Below are 15,003 nucleotides of genomic sequence, written 5' to 3'. Positions count from 1 at the left end.
GGACAAGTAAGGGGAGCTCACTTGTACCTCGTAGGATCCCTGCTCCGGAGCTTGTCGGGTGTGAGTCCCTACTGGTGACGCTGGACCTCAAGGGTCAAGTGGGTCTGCTGCTTACGTACCTGCCTCCCAACTGCGTTGCAGCAGCCCTCCCCTCGCTCCTCGAGTCAGTAGCCGAGCTGGCAGTTGAGTTCCCTAGGCTTATGGTTCTGGGGGACTTCAATCTGCCTTCGCTCGGTGAACACTCTGATGGAGCGCAGGAGTTCATGGCTTCCATGACAGCCATGGGCTTGACCCAGGTAATTCGAGGCCCAACCCACTCAGCGGGTCACACGCTCGACCTCGTATTCCTCTCGGAGCAGTGGAGTTATGATCTTGGTCTGAGGGGAAATGAGACCATTCCCCTGTCGTGGTCAGACCACTGCCTACTGAGGCTAGACTTCCGGAGGCCAAACCCCCACCGTAGGGAGGAGGAACCGGCCAGGTGGTTCCGCCCCAGGCGACTTATGGACCCAGTAAGGTTCCAGACGGAGCTTGGGGTTATTCCAGATGCTCTCGCCCACAGTTCGGCGGAGACTCTTGCTGCGGCCTGGCACTCGGCAGCATCAGAGTCTCTGGACCGGATTGCGCCACTACGGCCCCTCCGGGTCAGTGGCCCACGGAGGCCTCCTTGGTTCACCGAGGAGCTCCGTGAGGTAAAGCGCCGGAGGAGACGCCTAGAGCACCTGTGGAGGTCCGATAAGTCTGAGTCGAGCCGGGCACTGTTGACAGCTTGCACCAAGGAGTATATTCGGGCTCTAAGAACAGCCAAAAGATCACACATTGCCTCCTTGGTAGCATCCGCCGAGTCCCGCCCAGCCGCCCTGTTTAGGATAACCCGCTCCCTCCTAAATAGGAGGGAGACGGAGAGCCCCTTACAGGGTAAGGCTGAGGAGTATGTACAGTTCTTGGCGGACAAAGTTGCTCGGTTTCGATCGGACCTGGACTCCACTCTTGCAGATCCAGCCGAGACACAAGGGAATGATCTGGCAGACCATCTCTGGGTTGAGTTTCAGGATGTTGCCTCCGGGGATGTGGACAAGGCTATGCGAGCTGTGAGCGCCTCCACCTGTATACTGGACCCGTGTCCCTCCTGGCTGGTTGCCAACAGCAGTGAGGTGACACGAGGCTGGATCCAGGCGGTTGTTACCGCCTCTCTTCGGGAGGGGCATCTCCCCACCGCGCTGAAGGCGGCGGTGGTGAGACCCCTCCTGAAGAAACCGTCCTTGGATCCAGCAGTTCTTAATAACTACCGTCCAGTCTCCAACCTCCCCTTTGTGGGGAAGGTTGTTGAGAAGGTGGTGGCCTTCCAGCTTCAGCGTACCTTGGAGGAAGCTAACTATCTTGACCCCTTCCAGTCTGGCTTCAGGCCCGGTTACAGCACAGAAACCGCTTTGGTCGCATTGACCGATGATCTCTGGAGAGCCAGAGATGGAGGCCATGCGTCCATCCTGGTTCTCCTTGATCTCTCAGCGGCTTTCGATACCATCGACCATGGTATCCTTCTGCGACGACTGCGGGAGGTGGGGGTGGGCGGCACTGTTTTGCAGTGGTTCTCCTCCTACCTCTCGGACAGGTCGCAGTCGGTGTTGGTGGGGGGGCAGAGATCATCCCCGAGGCCCCTTACTTATGGGGTGCCGCAGGGCTCGGTCTTATCCCCCCTACTATTTAACATATACATGAAACCGCTGGGCGAGATCATTCGGAGGCACGGGATAAAATACCAGCAATATGCGGACGATACACAGTTGTATCTGTCCGCCCCGTGCCAACTCAATGAAGCGGTGGAAGTGATGAACCGGGGCCTTGAGGCTGTTAAAGACTGGATGAGAGCTAACAAACTGGTGCTCAACCCGGAAAAGACCGAGTGGCTGTTGTGTTTTCCTCCCAATAATTTGGCTAATGTTCCATCAATCAGGCTGGGGGGACAAAATTTATACCCCTCAGACAGGGTCCGCAACTTGGGAGTCCTCCTGGACCCACAGCTGAGTTTTGACCATCATTTGTCAGCTGTGACCAGGGGGGCATTTGCTCAGGTTCGCCTGATGCGCCAGTTGCGGCACTACCTGAACCGGGAGGCCCTCACAACAGTCACTCGAGCCCTTGTGATCTCTAGGCTGGAATACTGCAATGTGCTCTACATGGGGCTGCCCTTGAAGAGCATCTGGCGACTTCAGCTAGTCCAGAATGTGGCCGCGCGAGTGATCGTGGGCGCACCACGGTTCGCCCACATAACACCGATCCTCCGTGAGCTGCGCTGGCTACCTGTTGATCTCCGGGTGCACTTCAAGGTCCTACTTACCACTCACAAAGCGCTCCATGGTAGTGGATCTGGCTATTTGAGAGACCGCCTTCTGCCAATTACCTCCCTGCGCCCCATCAGATCGCACAGGGTAGGCCTCCTCCGAATTCCATCCGCCAGTCAGTGCCGACTGGCGACTACGCGGAGGAGAGCCTTCTCAGTCGCAGCTCCGACGCTATGGAACAATCTCCCCGTGGAGATTCGCACCCTCACCACCGCCCAGGCCTTCCGCGCGGCCCTTAAGATCTGGCTATCCTGTCAGGCCTGGGGATAAAAATCTTAGTTTGTCCCCTCCCGAATGATGAATGAATGTTGTGCTTTATTTTTAATATTATGTATTGTCTTATGTCTTTTGTCTTTGTACCCCCCTCCCCGTGTTTTGTAAGCCGCCCTGAGTCCCCTCAGGGAAAAGGGCGGCCTATAAATTATAATAAACACTCTCAAACACTCTCATTACACGGTGCTAGGGATTCAAACCGCTGAACTGCCAACTTTTCTGATCGATGAGCTCAGTGTCTTAGCCAGTGAGCCATGTGTCCCTAAAGTATAGGTATGAACATAAAAATGAAGAAAGGAAATAAAAACAGATAAATGGGGACAGTAAGACAGGGATGGTAGGCACGCTGGTGCGCTTATGCACACTCCCTTTACGGACCTCTTAGGAATGGGGTGAGGTCCACGGTAGACAGTTTGAGATTGAAGCTGTGAGGGTCAAGTAGAGCATTCTAGATGTTGACCACTCTGTTGCTGAAGTCGTATTTTCTGCAGTCAAGTTTGGAGCGGTTTACCTTGAGTTTGTATCGATTGTTTGCCTGTGTATTATTGTGGTTGAAGCTGAAGAAGTCGTTGACAGGAAAGACATTGTAGCAGACAATTTTGTGTAAAATGCTTAGATCGGACCGCAGGCGGCGCAGTTCCAGATTGTCCAAGCCCAAAAATTTCAAGCCTGGTGGCAAAAGGGATTCTATTGTGAGCAGAGGAGGAGTAGTTCAGTTTCTCAAGTCATTTGTTTGGTAATGCTGAGTTCCACAACCATTCTAACTGTAACGTCAGACATTTAAAAGTCCATTGATAGGAAAATTCACATCCAACTTCAGCAGAGCATTTTAATACTCGAAACGTTGTGCTGAAGTTGGATTATGCCTCAAAAATCTATTAGAGTAGGGTCTGTAAAGCAAGATAAATACTGAATCCATCCACACCATGTTTGCATATGTTTTTCAGTCTGCATGTAGTACTTTTCACTTTGTCAGCATGCACCTGGGTGCTTGTTCATGGATCTTCTGAACTGAAGAACTTATGCACTGTGGAGAGAAATATTCTTTCTGGTGCAGGCTTTGTTTCGGTTATCATCTAGAGCAGTGATTGCGAACCTTTTCGGCACCGAGTGCCGAAAAGGGAACACTTGGCTGCTATCAAGAAGTGGAATTACCCATGTGCCCCCCCAACATTAACTTCCTGTTTCCGGCCCATGCATTCGTGCCAGCCAGCAAGCCTTCCACTTATTGCCACACTTATGCACGCATCAATCAGCTGGCGCATGCGCACTCTGGAAAATGGAAGGCCAGCTTTTCTGGTTTCTGACACTGCACACACACAAAGGCCAGCTGATGGGCAGTGCGCATGTGCACCGGAAACCCAGAAGAGGAACAGCTGATGGCATGTGTGCCAGGCAAAATGGCTCTGTGTGCCACTTTGGGCACGCGTGCCATGGGTTCAATACCATGGATCTAGAGTTTTTTTTCTACTGTACATATTTCTATGCCCTGATTGTGACATTGCAGACTTGTGTCCCTGATGAGTGCAACGCTAATTGGGTTAGCCAGAGGAAGCCCCTTAAAAGGTACACCCACTTGATGAGGTATGTCTCAGGACTTTGGAGAGGGTGGGGTGGCTTTTAATGTATCCTTCCCTCAAAATTCACACACTTGTTTCACACACTTTTTGTCTTGCAGGAAACAGCCAAAACTCTTTTTTCTGGGCAAGGTCTTTTGAGTGTAGCTTTTTTATCCACTTGTCATTGTTTCACCCTTGGATTTATTTTTATTATCATCTATTTTTACATCCTATGATTTGAAAGGCATGCTAATGTGGATAGTGAAGTTATAATAATAACAGTATAACAATGACACATAGACTTATATACCATTTCACAGTGCTTTAGAGCCCCTTCTAAGCAGTTTACAGAGTCAGCCTATTGCCCCCAACAATCTGGGTCCTGATTTTACCCACCTCGGAAGGATGGAAAGCTGAGTCAACCTTGAACTGTTCAGAATCGAACACCTGCAGAACTGCATTCTAACCACTGCACCACCATGGCTCTGTGTAATATTTCCATCAAAATGAAAGTTAATAAAAACTGACAGGTTTTTTTTTCCAGTTAATGCATTGGTAGTTCCTTCTACCTATAACGATGCCAGGATTTTGTAACCATTAGTCTCAAATATCTTTAAGGGGTTATGGTATAATTTAATTCAACAGATGCCCCATAATTTATAAAGATATTCTTTCTAGATGCTTACTAAATCATTTGTTATTAATCTTGGCTAAAATATGTCCCAACAGCAGAAACTATATAATTTTGATCCTAAGTCAAAAGTTGAACTACATTGGTTTAATATCACAAACATGTTTCAAGAACATGAATCTTGTGTGTTTCAAGTCGTAATGAGTAGAGCATCCTATGAATGTAATTTAGAAATGAATAAAATTGCAAATTGGGAGTAAGATTGCAGCAGTACTTGTCTGTGTTTGTTTGCACAGAAACAAGAACAAGATAGATGAGTCATTAGAACTGCAATATTTATGTTTGCCAAATTCAAAGTAGCTTTCACAGTGAGAAATATTGATTCTAGCATGAGGTCTGCAAGACCCTTGCCGAGCAAGTAGCTCCCAAAATATATACAGATAGTCCTTGACTCATAACAGTGTGTTTAATGACCGTTCAAGTTACAACGGCACTGAAAAAAAATGACTGCAGGCTACTTCTACTGACTGCCGGCTGCCTGCAATTTGGCAGTTCAAATCTCACCAGGCTCAAGGTTGACTCAGCCTTCTGTCCTTCCGAGGTGAGTGAAATGAGGACCCAGATTGTTGGGGAAAATATGCTGACTCTGTAAACCACTTGGAGACGGCTCTATAGCACTGTGAAACGGTATATACCATATTTTTCGGACTATAAGATGCACCAAGATTTTGAAGAGGTAAATTTTAAAAAGTTTTTGCCCTCCCCAGCACCCAGGAGCACTCTGCAGGCCTCCCAAAACCTCTACATGCCCGATTTTTTAAGCCTACAAAGTGCTCCTGGGGGCTGGGGAGGGCAAAAAACAAGCAAAAAATGACCCATTTTTTGCAGAACAATTGGAGGGCAGAGGATGTGGTAGACCTGTTGAGTGCTCCTGGGGCTAGGGAGGGCAAAAATTGAGCACAAAATGACCCGTTTTTTTGTGGGAAATGGACCCATTTTTTGCTTGTTTTTGCCCTCTCCAGCCCCCAGGAGCACTTTGCAGGCCTCCCAAACCCTCTGCGTGTCTGTTTTTGTGAAAAACTGAATGCACAGGGCCAGGTTTGGGGAGGCCAAAAATGTTGTATTCAGTGTATAAGATGCACCCAGATTTTCACCCTCTTTTTGTGGGGGGAAGGTGCGTCTTATACTCTGAAAAATACAGAAGTGGAAGCTGCTTTATTGCATTTAATGGAAGACATGTGAGCATTTGCTCATGAGGCGTGCATGGGCATGTGTGTTGTCACTAACAAAAGTAGTCTCTCCACTTGCTATTCCTCTGCTATGGAGGCTGTTTAAAACACTTTTACCTTGGTCTTTCCTGTATTTTTCCACTCAGCTTTCTCAGGGCTCTTCTCATGCTGTTTTCATACAAAGTACCTTATGCCAGGGGAAAACCAGTCATGTCTGAAATGTAATACTTGCTAATTTTGTAAGTTCTTTATCATTTTGTAAGGGATGCTTAGTGTCCACTTGCCGAATTCTGACAGCTCTGAGATGATAGGAAATTGAGCTCACTGTGGTTTCGGATTGTCCTATAATGCACAAACCTGTTGTGGCTCACCAGCGGAGCTGGCCGCAGATTCAGAGAGTGTGGAGGTTAGGGAGGAACATGGGCAGTCCTGGAGTCTAGGAAAGGCTCTGATGAGGGATCTGTGTCGGAGGCAGAGAGGGGCCAAGGGCTGTCTGACAATTATCAGCTGCCTTCAGAGTCAGACATCAGTGAGGCAGATGAACAGCTGGAGCCTGTTCCCAGTGTGTGCATGCGCAGAGTTGCCAGACCAAGGGAACAGCTAAAGAACAGGGGTCAACTTGGGAGTAAGGCCACAGGTGGATGATGAATGGCCCCTCCCAGAAGAAATAAAAGAGGAGCGAAAGGGGAGTGGAGTTTGCAGGAGACAATTAGTTCGCTTAATTGGTTCGTGACTCTTGAAGACTCCTTGCCAGGTTTTGCAGATATCAGCCTGGCAGCTCTCCAAGCCAGATAAGGTCTGTGACTGTAAATCCTCCCTTGAAAGACTTTGCTGGATATGAATGAGCAGAATTCACAGTAAATTAATAAAAGGGGTTTTTATCGGAGTTTGCTTCATGTTCTTGGGAAGCCTCGGTCAGAACAAAACCATACTGGCTTCACTGTCATATTACCTGTAAGATTCTAGGCTGTCTTTGGATTCTTTGTTCTTTCTTAAACTCTACACATTTGATATTGTGCATCTGCTTCAGGTCGTAAGAGAAAATACATTTGCTTTATGCGATTTTTTTTTCTTATGTCTCAAACTTTAAGAATCAATTTGTAAATGGATTCTTGGGAGAGTTGCTGATTTGCTCATGCTTCCTACTTGTCTCCAAAAGATTTCAATGCTCTCAACTAAAGAGTTAACAAATCAGAATAGAAAATCTGACTACTGACCACGAGTATTTACTATTGTGCTTAATAAGAGTCAAACCAAATATCTAATTGACACTCTCTAGATTCTCACAGAATAAAGGGGCACTGGAATAAAACCATGTGGAGCACTTTGCCCTCATATGTTGCCTCCTATGCCCACCTGGACGTTGTCAGGGTGGAATCTTTTCTGAGATTTTTCCAGAGGAAATGCTTTAAAGTCCTTTATTTAACACACTCTTGGAACTGGTTGGGTTGCCAAATGATAGAAATGCACATCAAAATTGGAAAAGGGAAAAGACCCGAATACAACAAGACCAGTGTGTGTATGTGTGTGTGTGTTTGTGTGTGTATGTTCTGACCCCCCTCCCCTCCATACGGTGAGGCACGCCGGCACAAGATTAATGCTAGACAATTTATTCACAGTAAATTAAAACAAGGACAAGACTTTGGCAGCAACCAAGACTTCCAAGATAAGAAATACATACGAGAGCTTCTCCAGCCTTAGTATATTAGTTGAATCCTGCAAACAGCCTCCTCCCAAAGTCTCTCTTTATATACTCTCTTGGGAGGGACCTAATCACAACCACCTGGGTCCAATTATCTCCTTTCTCTCCTTAATTGCTGCCGGCATTTATCCGCCCGCCTCTGCCAGGCGTCCGGGACCAATTCCCTCTGAACCTCATCACTGCTCAAAGGCCTGACGTCTTCACTACTGCTCCAGGGCCTGACATCATGACCAAACTCCCTTTGGCTTTCACCACTGCTCCATGCCTCAGGCGCCTCCTGGTGACCAACCAGCCTCTCTGGTCCCTGCTCAGAGTCTGAACCCTGTCCAGGGTCCTCCACATCTTCCAGAGTCGACACATAGGGTGTCTCGCTGTCGGAGTCTGTTTGCAGCTCCAACAGCTCCTGCTAGGCCACAACATACATACATACATACATACATACATACATACATACATACATACATACATATTATATTCTTTTGTCCTTATTTGACTATGTTGGACATAACAGATGGTACAGGAAGACGATGTTCACACCCAATAATCTCTGCATGCTTGCCATCTCAAGACTTCACCTTCCTGTTCCCTCCATATTTTTATCCTGCAGGGATTATTGAAGATTATAAACCTCCTTTCTTTGACTTGGTTCCAGCCGACCCCAGCTTTGAAGACATGAAAAAAGTGGTTTGCATTGACCAGCAGACACCCACCATTCCAAATCGGATGTTCTCTGACCCGGTGAGTCAGTTAGAAAGATAACTTTTAGCATTTTATTTTGTTATTTAACAGGAAGGGGTGTTTCCTGTTGTTTCAAAAAGGACGCTTTCTGAGCTAGGATTGATGTGTGGCCATCAACTCCCAGAGTAGAGGCAGAAGCAAAGAAAGCATCTTATACCACGCCAGCCTAGGAATCAAGCTTCCCAGCTAGATCTATTGAACAATATGGGGAGACAGAGGCTCCTTCCATGCAGGAGGAAAGCTATGCCCTATCCCAATGATGCCATGTATCAAGAGGTGGGCTTCAAAAATGTTAACAACGGGTTCTCTGCCTGGTTGCTGGGTGGGCATGGCCATGCTGGGCGTGGCCTTGTTGGCCTCCTGCACCACACTGGGAAGGGGCATTTTCGCCCTCCCCGGGCTCCAGAGGCTTTCCTCACGCCTCCAGGAGGGCAAAAACAGCCTTCCGCAGGCTCTGGTGGCTCTTTGGAAGCTGGAAAGTCCCGTTTCTGGCCTTCTAGAACTTCCGGGAAGCCCATTTTTCACCCTCCCAAGCCTCCACGTGGGCCGTGTATGGGGACTCCTGGGAGAAGAGGGGCAGGAGGGGAAGGGCCAGCTGGGGTGGAATTTGTGGGTTCTCTGAACTGGGAAGATTCTTAGCTAGAGCCTCTCCCAAATCCGTGCAAACCCTCAATAGCCCACCTCTGCATGTATCTTCTAACTGTCTTGGAAATATGAGATGATTTACCCCACCAGCTAATTCACTCCCCTTCTTCTCTGAAAGAGCTGCCCTGATGATCATGTTTAGCACTTCCTCCAAAGCAGCGTTCCTTAACCCAAAGTCACTGTAATATGCGTAGACTTCAACTCCCAGAATTCCTCAGTCAACATGCTAACTGGGAGATTCTGGGAGTTGGAAATCCACCCATTTTAAAATTGTCAAGGTTGAGAAACTCTGCTCTACAGCTGCATTTCCCTACAAGAATGCTCACTTTTGCTACACAAGGGCTGCTGTGCCTTGGCGTTCTTCCCTTGGGAGAATTCTGGGCTGCCATCACATTATGGCCCTGTTTGGGATACTTAACTATTTAATTTATTTATTAATCATATTTGTGTGGCAACCCAGCTCACAAAAAGTGACTTTTGGCAGTCTACAACACAGATGTCAAACTCGCAATGTCACATTGTCGTCATGTGACATATCACGACTTTTTCCCCTTTTGCTAAACCAGGGTGGGTGTGGCTAGCGTGTAACGCATCCAGCCTGCGGGTAGAAAATTTGATATTCCAACAACCAACAAAATAAGAACTATATTAAAAAAAACAATCATTATAAAAGAATCAAATATCATTATTAAAACAAAACAAAAAACACTATTAAAATTAAAAAGAGACTGCTTTGTAAGGTTGTTTCAAGAATTATGAGGTGGGCTTGAGAGGCAAGCTATCTGCATGGCAACATCTGAAGAAATAATATTTCTAACAGTCCAGATTGCCACTTAAAGATTTATCATATAGCTTTGTGTCTTCTAGCTAGTCAGAAGACACAGGGCCCATATGTGTCTTGTCCTTTCTAATTCCCTATCCTTTTTCTACATTTTCTATCTTTCCCAATTTTCTTTGTTACAAAAACCAGTATTCTACGACTGTAGAACATCTGTCTAAGATGTGGCTGAATGAATGAAGCAGGAATAGGGAAGAAAATCCGTGATTTACTCTTTGTTTCCAGTGGGCCAGGCCAATCTCTGACTTGATACCCGACAAATCAGTTGCAGGACCTACTCGACTTTTATAAGACAGAGAAATGCAGATTGTCTTGTAAATTATGACTTCGGATGCATGGAAGAGAATCTTGGCACTAGTTCAGGGAAAGAAAGAAAAAAAGAATGCAAAGATAAGACAAGCAGGAAGAATCGTGGGCAGCAGCTGCTGGAATCCCAGAAGCTAGAGGGAGGATGACCAGAGCCTTGGGTGGTCAGGAGATAAAATGCCAGCACAGAGCTATTCGCCCTCCATAGAGTAAACCATGCGGACAAACAAGTGGGTGATAAGGGATTGTTTGTTGCTTTGCAGACCACCAAATTGAAGATTCCTTCATGTAAGCAAGGGTGTGCCCCAATTAGCAATTGAATTTGAACAGAGCCATAACCTTAATTAAGCAAGGAATGAATGAAGGGCCAGCATCATTGAACCTGAACACCATTTCATTCCTTGAAGAGCCCCGTCCGCTACTTCATCCCATGAAGAAAGCTTTTATTTCTCATTCTCATATTCCATGACATTTTTTTTCCTTCACTGAGATCTGAATCCATGATGGCGAACCTATGGCACAAGTGGCGGGCACACAAGCCGTTGCCCAGCCTAGCTCCACAGTGCATGTGCGCACACACGCATGCCTCCTGCCAACCAGCTGGCCTTTGGGTCTTTGCCACATATGTGCAGGGGGTGGTCACATTGCATTTTGGGGGTTCACGTGCACATGCCCCCCTGCTCCCCATTTTGGGCTTGGAAAGCCTCCTGCACCAACCCTGGAAGCCAAAACGGGGTGCAGGGGCACCATGCGACCGCCCCCCTCATGCTCTGTTTTGAGTCTGGAAAGCCCCATGCACCAACCTGGAAGCTGAAAATGGGCGAGGGGGGTGGGGCGCATGAAGGGGGGGGGCGCTCGCATTGCATTTTGGGATTGCACACATGCACTTTGGGCACTTGGCACCAAAAAAGGTCTCTATCACTGATCTAAATGGTAAATATGTCCCCTAAACTGAATTAGTGCTGAGCTAGCAAATAGCTCAAGATCATATACAATACAATAGCAGAGTTGGAAGGGACCTTGGAGGTCTTCTAGTCCAACCCCCTGCCTAGACAGGAAACCCTATACTGTTCCAGACAAATGGCTATCCAATGTCTTCTTAAAGACTTCCAGTGTTGTGGCATTCGCAACTTCTGGAGGCAAGCTGTTCCACTGATTAATTGTTCTGTCAGGAAATTTCTCCTCAGTTCTAAGTTGCTTGTCTCCTTGATTAGTTTCCACCCATTGCTTCTTGTTCTTGTTGCCTTGGAAAATAGTTTGACTCCCTCTTCTTTGACCCATGAGATATTGGAACACTGCTATCATGTCTTCCCTAGTCCTTCTTTCTATTAAACTAGACATATCCAGTTCCTACAACCTTTCTTCATGTTTTAGTTCTCCAGTCCCCTAATCATCTTTGTTGCTCTTCTCTGCAGTCTTTCTAGTGTCTCCACATCTTTTCTACATCGTGGCGACCAAAACTGAATGCAGTATTCCAAGTGTGGCTTTACCAAGGCATTATAAAGTGGTATTAACACTTCACGTGATCTTGATTCTATCCCTCTGTTTATGTAGCCTAGAACTATGTTGGCTTTTTTTGGCAGCTGCTGCACACTGCTGGCTCATATTTAAATGGTTGTCCACTAGGATTCCAAGATCCCTCTCACAGTTACTACTATTGAGCAAGGTCCCACCTATACTGTACCTGTGCATTTCATTTTTGTTGCCTAAATGTAGAACCTTACTCTTTTCACCATTGAATTTCATTTTATTAGATAGTGCCCAAGTTCGTCAAGATCCTTCTGTATCTTAAGCCTATCTTCTGGAGTGCTGGCTATTCCTGCCAGCTTGGTGTCATCTGCAAATTTGATGAGTTCCCCATTTATTCCCTCATCCAAATCATTGATGAAGATGTTAAAGAGTACTGGGCCTAAAACAGAACCTTGGGGTACTCCACTGCATACTTCCCTCCATGTAGATGCAGTTCCATTGAGGACTACACATTGAGTGCGGTTGGTCAGCCAGTTACGAATCCATCTGGTGGTGATGCGTCCCAACCCACATTCTTCTACTTTATCTAGTAGTAGGTTATGTTCTACCTTATCAAATGCCTTACTGAAGTCCACGACATTCCTCTGGTCCACTAATTTTGTCACTTTGTCAAATAATGGAATAAGATTAGTCTGGCATGATCTGTTTTTGACAAACCCATGTTGGCTTTTGGCTATTACTTTGTTTACTTCTAGGTGTTCACTAATTTGTTGCTTGATTAACTTTTCCAGAATCTTTCCTGGTATTGAGGTCAGGCTGATAGGTCTGTAGTTTCCTGGATCTATTTTTTTTCCTTTTTGGAAGATGGGAACCACATCAGCTCTTTTCCAATTCTCTGGTAGTTCCCCGGTGCTCCAGGATCTCTGAAAGATATAGTTCAGTGGTTCTGAGATCTCGTCTGCCAGTTCCTTCAGAACCCTGGGGTGTAATCCGTCCGGTCCTGGTGATTTGAACTCGTCTAGGGTAGACAGGTGCTCACTTACCATTTTCTTCCCTAGTTCAATGTGTTCAATATGATGAGCTTCATACTGAGGTGAATTTCCTTGGTCCAACCATCTCTGTGGCTGATTTCATTTTGATAGTGTTTTTTCTATACAGGTAGTCCTCAACCAATGACCACAATTGAGCCCAAAAGTTCTATTTTAAGGGAGTTAGCTGTTAAGTGAATTCTGCCCCATTTTATGATCTTCTTTGCCACCGTTGTTAAGTGAATTGCTGCAGCTATTAAGTTAGTAACACAGTTGTTAAGTAAATCTGGCTTCCCCATTGACTTTGCTTGTGAGAAAGTCACATGATCATATGACACACACACACACACACCCCAGGAGGACACTGTAACCATCGTAAATGTGAGTCAGTTGCCAGGCATCCAAATTCTGATCATGTGACCATGGAGATACTACAGAGGTCATAAGCATGAAAAACAATCATGAGTCACTTTCTCAGTGTTATCGTAACTTAGAACCATCACTAAATGAACTATTGTAAGTTGAGGACCACCTGTAGTTTATTTGGAAAGGAGACTGGAGTGTAGCACTCCGAATTATGAAACTCTTCCCAGACCCTCATTGCCAGCTACCAGAAGCCTTGAGACACAAATAATCTATCCTCAATACTAAAGCCATAGGGTGGGGGTCAGCAACCTGCGGCTCTGGAGCCACATGTGGCTCTTTCATCCTTCTGCTGCGACTCTCTGTCGCTAAAAATATGTGTCACAACCGCCAACGTGCGACACCCGTCAACACACAATTTATTGAGCTTTTCGACCCCCAGTAGGCCAACCATGGATAAATCCAAGAAAAGAAAAGTTTCAGAAGAAAACAGAACCTTTAATTCAAATACATCTGCTGGTTTGGGGGGCGCTCAGGAAACAGTCAGGCACAGGAAGGGTTTTGTGGCTCCCAGTGTTTTCTTTTCTGTGAGAAACGGGTCCAAATGGCTCTTTGAGTATTTAAGATTGCCGACCACTGCCATAGGGTAACATAGCTTTAGCCTATGTTAGCCAACATTGTACCAGGTCCTCCTGATTATGTAACTTGTTCCTACAGCATGGGAAATTCTGTAATGTCATTACACAGGCTATATGCTGAGACAACACTTTTAGAGCTGACATTTGCGTGCCTAATGAAGCAACAGAATAACTTTGCTGCACAGCCCAGGAAGAAAAACAAATGAAAATTGTCCTATCCATTTCGCTGATGTTACTCTAAAGTTACAACAAATTGGGATGAAGTCATTCACATTATCCTTTGCCAAAGATCGAACATTCCTAGTGATCAAGAACCCCATCACAAGATACACAAATGCATTTATCTTGCTTAAATTACTGCAAGACGCTTTGCAAAGGCTGCCTTGGAAGACCATTCAGAAGCTTCAAACTGGTCCAAACTGGGACAGTGCATAGTTAAAGGCATATCATTGACTGATAAGATGCAGGGAGTGCAGGGAGGCGCAGGTTCACGGTTTGGAAAAACCTGGATGGCTTTGTAGATTACCCATCCTTGGCAGCAGGCACTGGTCTGCTAAATTTTAACCCTTTTTAGTGCTTAAGTAGAACAATTCCTTTCTTTCTTCTGTCCATCTGTCTCCTATGCCTACTCATCTCTGGGTTTTTTTTCTAAAGTAGTTTTTATTAAACATTTTTACCTTTAAAAACAGGAAGAAAAACACAATAACAAAAAAAGAAAAAAAGACATACATAACAATATAAAGTAATTATACAGCCTTCTGTATCGGCATTCATTTAGCCTTTGTAGTTCTCCATTAGCCATTGCCTTCCTATCGGTTTTGCCTTCTCTAATAATATAATAACAGTAGTACTAACACTTGTAATAATGTTAATTGTTATCTCTGTTTTATTTTTGAATTGTTTCATCTCTCTGTTTTATTCTCCCTTCCTCTTTGCTTCTTTGGCAGCTCAGCTACTCTTTTTCCTTGCCTCTCCCCGTTCTGTTTTTTTTAATTGGGGTGGGGAGGTTGAAGACAGGATGTGTCTCTGCACAAACATATACAGTGACCATTTAGTGACCATTCAAACTTACAACAGTGCTGAAAAATGTGACTTATTGCAGTTTTTCACACTTTAGAATCGTGGCAGCATCCCCGTGGCCACGCGATCAGAATTTGGACACTTGGCAACTGACTCGCATTTATGACGGTTGCAGTGTCCCTGGGTCCTGTGATCACCTTTTGCGACCTTTTGACAAGCAA

General features: G+C 45.9%; 1 protein-coding gene across 1 annotated transcript in view; it reads left to right on the top strand.

Annotated features, from left to right (window-relative positions):
- The window catches only part of ACVRL1 (activin A receptor like type 1), a 56,566-nt gene that overhangs the window by 34,066 nt on the left and 7,497 nt on the right, over positions 1–15,003 (top strand). Inside the window, exon 9 of the mRNA XM_032212051.1 lies at positions 8,344–8,474. Coding sequence (XP_032067942.1) covers positions 8,344–8,474 — 131 coding nt within the window. The remainder of the gene's footprint in view (positions 1–8,343; positions 8,475–15,003) is intronic.

Source organism: Thamnophis elegans, chromosome 2 (assembly GCF_009769535.1).
Source record: "Thamnophis elegans isolate rThaEle1 chromosome 2, rThaEle1.pri, whole genome shotgun sequence".
Taxonomy (NCBI): domain Eukaryota; kingdom Metazoa; phylum Chordata; class Lepidosauria; order Squamata; family Colubridae; genus Thamnophis; species Thamnophis elegans.
Note: the sequence above shows the minus strand (reverse complement) of the source record. Positions and strands in the feature narration are given on the sequence as shown.